At 45.4% G+C, this 8761-nt stretch overlaps 1 protein-coding gene across 4 annotated transcripts in view; it reads left to right on the top strand.

The window, feature by feature from the left end:
• The window catches only part of LOC116532505 (zinc finger protein 700-like), a 33452-nt gene that overhangs the window by 5205 nt on the left and 19486 nt on the right, over positions 1–8761 (top strand). Inside the window, exon 1 of one of the 4 annotated variants that reach the window (XM_032251660.1) lies at positions 7–678. The exons of the other annotated variants lie outside the window; for them this stretch is intronic. Within the exon in view, the coding sequence (XP_032107551.1) occupies positions 676–678 (3 nt within the window). The 5' untranslated portion in view covers positions 7–675. Of the gene's footprint in view, positions 1–6; positions 679–8761 lie in introns of those variants that run through there. 4 annotated transcript variants of the gene reach the window in all.

Below are 8761 nucleotides of genomic sequence, written 5' to 3'. Positions count from 1 at the left end.
AGCATTTTTACACTGTGAGGCGGGGATGGGGGTGTGTGAGCAAGGCTTGGCCATGCCTCATCCCCAATTCGGGCCCCCTCCAGGACATATGCCTCTCCTCCTGGTACGGTCATGCCTGGCCTAGTCTCGGTTCCCCTGCTGCTCGGAGGCCAGCAGATGGCTCCTATGGACACTGAGTGAAATTCCCTGCACACTCCTGTGACACCTCTCCCCTCCCCCGTGCAGAATGGAAGGAGCAGGGATAATCCCTTGAGTGACGGAGACGCTAGTGTTCTCTTCTATCAATAGCAAGTTGGGCTGAAATGCAAATATCCAATAACAAGGGTGCAGGAATTAGCTCTCCCTTAGAAAAGCTGTGGCTAGAATCTGTCTGGCTCTGCAGGGCCTGATACCCAAGGCTTCGGCGGTGACTCAGACGTGGGGGGCGGGGGCTAGCATTCCATCCAATCAGAGGAGCCAGGGCGGGGTCCGCCCATTGTTCATCCGGGTACGGAAAGGATCGCATTCCTTCCGTCACCTTGTCGTTGTGCGGGCGGCCGTTGGGATCCAGTCTTTCCAACCCCGAGAGAGACCTGGTGCCTCTACCCACGCTTCTGTGGCTCTGTCACCTGCGCTGTGCCCTGCTGTAGTCGCAGAAGCTGTAGAGAGGACTCTGGGACATCAGAAAACTGGGAAATGGTGCGTGTGCGGGACAGGGGGTCCCGAGACGGGGGAGGGGCTGCCTGAAGTCCGGAACCGACTGTGGCGGGACCCGGGCTTCCCTGCGGGCGACTTTGGGGTCTAGGACCGAGTCCTCCTGGAGCAGCTCGGCCCTCTGTCCCCGTGGCCACTGAGCGGGGCTGGGCAGGCAGCCAAGATCCCGGGCGTCCTGTCCCGTCCATGGGCTGCGCCTGCAGCCTCGGCCCGGGAGCCCTCTCTGGGCAGTTCCGTGCCCCGCGTCTCCCCAGATTATGCGGGGGCCACGGTAGGGTCATGGGGGAATCACGACTCCGGCGTGGGGTTCGTGTGGGAGGAGAAGCGGTCTGTGGGGTCCCCACTTCCGCCTTTCTCCTATTAAAAATTAACCTGAGTCACATTAGCCAAGAGTTCATTTGAGGAAACAGTGATTCATAAATGAGAATACCCAGTCCTAGTTTGTGGTTTGTCAATGGAAAAAGCCAGTCTGTAAAATAAAGTTTATTCAGAGACGAATGTGAAGAGACCGAAGCCAAGGAAAACACAATCCCACGAGGCCTGGAGTAAGGGGTCCCCAGGTGGCTAATGACATTTTGGTTTTATTCATTTCAAGGAGACAAGAATTGTAGGAAAATCATGAATCCGTGCCTGGAAGGTGTATAAGTTCCTTTGGTCAAAAGGCGGGAGCTGTGGAAGCGGGGTTAGAAGGCACCGGAGGTTTAGGGATTCTGTAGATGGCAGTTGGTTGAGAGTGTGAAGCTTTGTCAAAAGTTTGGAGGAGATAGGAATGAACGGTGAGGGAAGGGAGTCTGTTATCTGCCACGCGATTCCATTCCAGCCAAAAAACAGACCTGTTTCTCTGGATTTTATGAATTCTAAGGCTTGACTTAACCGTTGCCTTGTATGGCCTTAGGTTTTGTTTGTAATTTGGTATCTTATTGCTCTGTTTTTTCCAGTCTGGTGTCTGTCTTTGCATGAATGTGTCAGTTGCTGCATCTAAACTCCTAAAGGGAAAGGGCAAAAGGAGGCCTGTCTCACCGCCCAGCCTGTCATACAGAGGAACTCAATTTTCAGGGTGTTTTGGGGGTCGTCTTTCCCAAAAGCCGGTTACATCACTTAGCTGGGACGGTACTTTTGCTTGTTTTTTTTTGTTTTTGTTTGAGACAGAGTCTCCTTCTGTCGCCCAGGCTGGAGTGCAAGGACTCAGTGTTAGAAATAAAGCTTGGAGATTTATGGAAAAACGAGTGCTTAGATAAAGGATTCTTTAGCAAAGTAAATTTACTTCTGTAGAAGGGTGTGTTTCGTGTATGGAGTAATGGTGAGAGCATATAGAATAAAGGAAAATAGGATGTTTTCTTTTATTTTTTATTTTTTGAGATAGAGTCTCACTCTGTAGCCCAGACTGGAGTGCAGGGGTGCGATCCCAGCTCACTGCAACCCCCCGCTGCCCCCCACCTCGGATTCAAGCGATTCTCCTGCCTCAGCCTCCTGAGTAGCTGGGATTACAGGCAGGTGCGACCACGCCCGGCTAATTTTTGTATCTTTGGTAGAGATGGGGTTTTACCTGTTAGTCAGGCTGGTTTCAAACTCCTGACCTCATGATCTCACCTCGGCTTTCCAAAGTGCTGAGATTACAGGCATGAGCCACTGTACCCTACTCAGTTTTTATTATTTTTAATGTAGCTTTTGTGTGTGTGTGTGTGTGTGTGTGTATCTGTCTTTTTTTAATTGGTTAGGGTTGGATTGTATAATTTAAACTAGGCCTGGTTGGCTAAATATTTAAACTTTTTAAGATAAGGTGGATGCATGATGGGAGAGACAGGAGAGGAGGAAGGGGTTGTTTGTGTCAGATTAGAGAGCTAGTCCTTTCCTAAATAAGTAAAGGAATGCGAGCTGGTGCTGTGGCATGCCTGGGCATTAGCAAAGTAAGAAAGAAAAAGAGATGAAAGAAAGTGGGGGCGGTACTTGGAATTAAGGGATAAAAGGTTGAGCAGGCTGTTTGAAAAGAAACTTTGTTATACTTTTAACTTGTTTTATTTTTTATAATTCTTTTTTTAAACTTTTTTTTTTTTTTTGAGACGGAGTTTCACTCTTGTTACCCAGGCTGGAGTGCAATGGCGCGATCTCGGCTTACCGCAGCCTCCGCCTCCTGGGTTCAGGCAATTCTCCTGCCTCAACCTCCTCAGTAGCTGGGTTTACAGGCACGTGCCACCATGCCCAGCTAATGTTTTGTATTTTTAGTAGAGACGGGGTTTCACCATGTTGACCAGGATGGTCTCGATCTCTTGACCTCGTGATCCACCCGCCTCGGCCTCCCAAAGTGCTGGATTACAGGCTTGAGCCACCGCGCCCGGCCCTTTTTAAACTTTTTAAGTATATTTTGACTGTGGTGTTTGGCTTGATTTTTTAGAAGAAAAAGTTTATTTGAATTGGGTGGGGGAGAGTTGAGGAAAGTTTTGATGAGAATTGTTTTAATAAGTTTTTCTATTATTCCTTTTTTTTTTTTTTGAGACAGAGTTTCACTCTTGTCGCCCAGGCTAGAGTGCAGTTTTTTTTTTATTATTTATTTATTTATTTATTATTTTATAGTTATCTACTGGAACAATGTGGATTGAAACCTTGTAGCTATTTGATTTTGGGCTTTGAATTTGTCACTCCTTGTGGAACTTTGATGGTATTTATATAAACTTCAGGATTAGAGGACTTAAAGGGATGGCTAATTGGACTAGAATACAAGTTTTGCTCTAGTTACTTTGTAGCGTTTAGTAAAAGTCTGCTGCAATACTATTAAATATTTGTTCCGGGATGACTAAGGGCAGATTGCTGGGTAAGCTTTTGCAAAGGGTAAGCTTTTGGTGGGGGGAGAGAGAGACAGCTCAAGTGCTTGTGAGTGCACTTGGCATGATTTATTATTCTAGGCTGTGGGATTTTGGAAAAGTCATTATATAGATTATATTGCTTATATAATTATATAAACTATATAATTGTATAGTTTATGCCCTGTCGCCAGAGAGACCATTTAAGTGGAAAGGGGACAGTCTGGGCCTCTGGCCTACTGTGCACTTAGTGTAACAGTTGCTTTTGTTTAATGTGTGGATGGAATATTTAATTTATTTTAGCCAGGTCTTTGTATTTTGGTATTTTGTTTTAATTGTTAAGGTTTGTTTTAGGTTATTTACTTTGATAACGAACACTTTTTTAGGTTCAGGAATAGCAGGTGTTTGGTTTAAAGCTGAAACTTGGAGGAGGAGGAGGAGGAGGAATAATGTGTATTTTAAAAATACTTAGGCCGGGCGCGGTGGCTCACGCCTGTAGTCCAAGCACTTTGGAGGCCAAGGCGGGCGAATCACCTGAGGTCGGGAGTTCAAGACCAGCCTGACCAACATGGTGAAACCCCGTCTTAAAAAATAAAAACTAAGGCCGGGCGCGGTGGCTCAAGCCTGTAATCCCAGCACTTTGGGAGGCCGAGGCGGGTGGATCACGAGGTCAAGAGATCGAGACCATCGTGGTCAACACGGTGAAACCCCGTCTCTACTAAAACTACAAAAAATTAGCTGGGCATGGTGGCGCGTGCCTGTAATCCCAGCTACTCAGGAGGCTGAGGCAGGAGAATTGCCTGAACCCGGGAGGCAGAGGTTGCGGTGAGCCGAGATCGCGCCATTGCACTCCAGCCTGGGTAACAAGAGCGAAACTCCGTCTCAAAAAAAATAAATAAATAAAATAAAAATTAAAAAATAAAAAAATTTAAAAAAATAAAAAAATACTTATAGGATTTTTCACATTGACATTGGCCCAGGCTTAGGGTCAGTGGAGGTAGAGGTGGTCATAGAAATAAGGATAGGGTTGTATTGGTGAGATTGGTAATTAGGGGGAGTATTTTTTTTTTTTTAATGGAGGAGGGGTTTTAAATTGACATAAACTCTATTTGTAGAGGTTTAATTTTGGTATTGGGTGGTTTAAAGGACATAGCCCCAATTACTACAAGGTTGTTAGCCTGTGGGAGTAAAGGAATGTGTTTTGACTGTAGGTGATTATAATGGTGAGAACTAGGGGTAACTGTGGAGATTAGCGGGCCGGGACAGAGATACAGGACAGAGACGCTGGTTGTTTTTGGTCCTTCAAATTTCCCCAAGGTATAAGAAGACAAACATTAAAAACAATGGTTTGGGCGAGTCAGACCTAGTTGTATAATAATGAAGTAGCTAGCAACAGAGTGAGGAAAGAGGGAGAAACAATATAAAAGTTATAGAAGAGTTAAGCTTTTTTTAACTTTAATTTTGTAGGGCTTTATCCTGAAATAATGGCCCATGATTTTGAAGGTGGTAGTGCTCTTTGGACTTGGGTATGGACTTATTTTCTTTCTGCTGTTTGGACTGCGGTTTCAGTAGCTAGTAGTTAGGAGCACTAAAGTCCTTCCCAAGCTGGTTTGAGATTTTTCCTTCCTTCCTTCCTCCCTCCCTCCCTCCCTCCCTTCCTTCCTTCCTTCCTTCCGTCCGTCAAGTGAAGCAGTGGGAGTAGAGAAGGAACAAAGAAATCTGTAACTGGTTGTGATCAATTAGTTGTAAACACCACTGCACTCGGACCAGCCTCTTTCTGTCTTTTGATGAGGGCTTTATCTCTAGGTTGGTGTTGATGTGTCGGGAACTTTAGGGTCAGTGCCTATGCTAGGAGACTTTTGGTTTTAAGAGGAGAAAGTAGAAGATAGACTAAGTGTATAGTTTTTGAGGAACTGATTTTTGATTTTAAATGTAGGAATGTTAGTAGTAGAATGTAAATAAGGTAGCCTATATAGAATTTGATAAGGCGATAAACTAATATCTTTTGAGGGGCAGTTTGAATTTTTAATAAGGCAATGGGGAGACATTTAGTCTAGGGTAACTGGGTTTTTAGGATTAATTTGGTTGGTGACTTTTCAGTTTGATTTATTCTTTTTACCCTTCTTGAAGAGGATGGATGTTAAGGAATATGGTATTCTTATTTTATGTTTAGCACCTGGGTACATTTTTAAAATAACATTTGCTGTGAAATGGGTTCTGTTGTTTGAATTAATGTTTTTCACTAGTCCAAACCGAGGTATGTTTGTAATTAATGCTTTTGTAGCAGGAGCAGCTATGAGAAACAGACCTCTTGAACACCAAACTAGGAAGGAAGGGGTGATTTACCACTAGGAGCAAAGTGGCATAGTTGCCTAACAGCCAAGCTTCTCTAACAAAGGAAACCTCTGCTTTATAGGCTTACAACTCTAGATATTACATGTGAAAGGGTCTTGCGCTTACAACTCTAGTGAAAGGGTCTTGGGCCATGGAGCAGGCGAGGGGTATAGTGGCTTAGGTGGGGATTTGGTCTTGTTTAAGTAGAAACGATGCCTTCTGGAAAGATTGCTCCACACCATGCCTGCGATCTATAGGAGGGCGATTAAGGTGGCACCCGGTCTGCCAGCCTTCACTTCTCCTGTTGAGATTCAGTGTGGAAGTTAAGTGGGGGGAATGGTCTTAGATGCTTAAGGGTGATTAAGGGTCTCTTCCCTCACTCCCCACTTTGAGAATCTTATCTAGAATTCTCATTCTCATTTTCATGATCCTCTGAAAAAATTGATTGATAATGATGCATATAATATGTTTGTGATGTGGTTCTCTGGTCTATTACAGCAGTGAAGAATTTCTCTAATCATCTGAAGGAACAGGGGAAGCAAACAAAGGAGTAGCAAGCAAACCCCTATTAACTATTGCAACACAAGGATTCAGGGTTAAATCTGTGCCATACCTGCAGAGGCACGTGTGCCAGTTTGGTCGTGTCTCTTACAATATCCTCCACTGCTTGTAGGCAGCAGTTGGTTAAATTGAATCTTCCACAGACTCCTCCTTCAGCTGCTAGCAAATAATCCAAGGCCACCCGGTTCTGATAAATCACATTTCACATTTGAGTTTCTTGTCAGGCCAAAATGGACAGAGCTTTGCCCGTTTCATTAACAAGTATTTCCACAGCAGCCTGCAACTGGATAATCCGATTGAGCATATAGATAGGAGTCCAGCGTCCCCATGAGCCATCCTCCACCCATGTGGCCGGCCCATAACACTTAATAATTCTTTCTGGTGGCCACTCATTATCTTCCCATTCACCTCCTCTCCAGGTGGAGGGGACTGGTTGTTTTAACAACTCACCTGTCTTGGCAGACAATAGGAAAAAGGCAGGCTTAATGATGCCTATGACACAGCCACCTCTCCATCTTTTAGGCAGTTGTGCATGTGCTCTTTTGCATAACTTTGTTCCCATCCGAGGGAACCACAGCCTCCCCACTGGAATGATAGGCATTTAAGGCATTAAACCTTAGGGTGACCTGTGTTGGGCTTCCCTTCTTCTCTGTTTTAGCTATTAACTTAGTAGTGCTGTTCCATCGCCCTGGATTACAGACCTTATATTGAGTACCATTATATAAACAGGTCCCCTTTTGTGTCCCTGTACATTCATAATAACTGTAGAACAAAAGAATGGCAGTAACTTTATGTCCTACCTCAGTAACCTGGTGCAAACGGAGAGCATCCTCCAAAATCAGTTAATGTCCCTACGGTACAAGTCCAAATATTAATTAGAATAAGTCCCACGATGAACTTCCTCATGCTTTGGCCGTGCATGGACCAGCCAGCTTCCAGGATGTGGCTGGAGCACGGCTTGTTCTCCTTCTTTTTTTTTTTTTTTTGAGACAGAGTTTCACTCTTGTTACCCAGGCTGGAGTGCAATGGCGCGATCTCGGCTCACCGCAACCTCCGCCTCCTGGGTTCAGGCAATTCTCCTGCCTCAGCCTCCTGAGTAGCTGGGATTACAGGCACGCACCACCATGCCCAGCTGATTTTTTGTAGTTTTAGTAGAGACGGGGTTTCACCACGTTGACCAGGATGGTCTCGATCTCTTGACCTCGTGATCCACCCGCCTCGGCCTCCCAAAGTCCTGGGATTACAGGCTTGAGCCACCGCGCCCGGCCTGTTCTCCTTCTTAAGGTGATTCTGCAGTTGTTGTCTGGGTCTGGTCTAGCTTCCCAAGTTTCAGCTGCTGCTGGTTTGTCGCGGCTGTGGTGGATCCAGGCTGGGACTCCTTTTACAACTGTGGGAGTGGTCAGGATCAGGGTCTAGGGTCCCTTCCACTGTCGCTTCAGAGGGACTGCATTTCAGTCCTTTATTCATACACAATTACCTGGCGAGAAAGAGTAAACTGGGAAGATAAGCCTGCAGGGCATCTTCTATTTACCCAGGTTGAAATATCCTGAGTGATTTTTTTTTTCCTAGAGCTTGTAGCTGTTGTCCTAGCTCAATTTCTCCCCACTCTCAAAGAGTTGCCAGGAGTGCCCGAAGTATGAGAGGGGGCCTATGATATAAGACTTCATAGGGGGAATATCAGGAGTACATTTAATGTTGAATAACACCAAGGGAAGTGCCTGCACCCACTTTCTGTTTCCTGACGCATTTTCCCTAAGCTGTCTATCCTCTCCACTGTTTGCTTGGAGAAAGTTCTTTTCCTCTTGAATTTAACAGTCCTTTTTCTTTGTACAGGGCTTCATGTACTTGAAGAGTTAGAAAGGCATACCGGCAATTAGTATAAAAGTTTACAGTCTTATCTTTAGTCAGTTCTAGGGCCTGGGTCAGTTTAGCCTTCTGAACCAAAGTACCCTGAGGTAGTGGCACGGTCCCGATTACAGTGTCCAGAGTTACCACTGCATGGCTTGCACACCTTTCTCCTTGTGGATTAACAAAACCGCCTTCATTCACACCCAACTCCCAGTCTGCTGCTGTTCATGGTTAATCCCGAAGATGGGGCCTGCTGGAATCAACTGAGTCCAGTACTTCAACACACGTGTGTTTAATTGGGCCTTCTGGCACTGGGGGCGAAGTGTTGCAGACCTTAATGGTGCAGGCTCAGGTATTCGATTAACCTAGCGTTTGTTAACCAATAATGTCCTTTGGTATTCATTAGAGTCACTACTGTGTGGAGTGCTTTGATATTTAAATTTTGCCCCAGAGTTGACGTTAGAACTTCACCTGCCATATTTTTCCTCTTTCTGACACATACAGCATGAGACGCTTTGTTAAGTCAG

The sequence above is a fragment of the Sapajus apella genome, unplaced genomic scaffold, assembly GCF_009761245.1.
Source record: "Sapajus apella isolate SASKATOON/1434 unplaced genomic scaffold, GSC_monkey_1.0 scaffold77, whole genome shotgun sequence".
NCBI classification, from domain to species: domain Eukaryota; kingdom Metazoa; phylum Chordata; class Mammalia; order Primates; family Cebidae; genus Sapajus; species Sapajus apella.
This window is presented reverse-complemented; position numbering and strand designations above follow the sequence as displayed.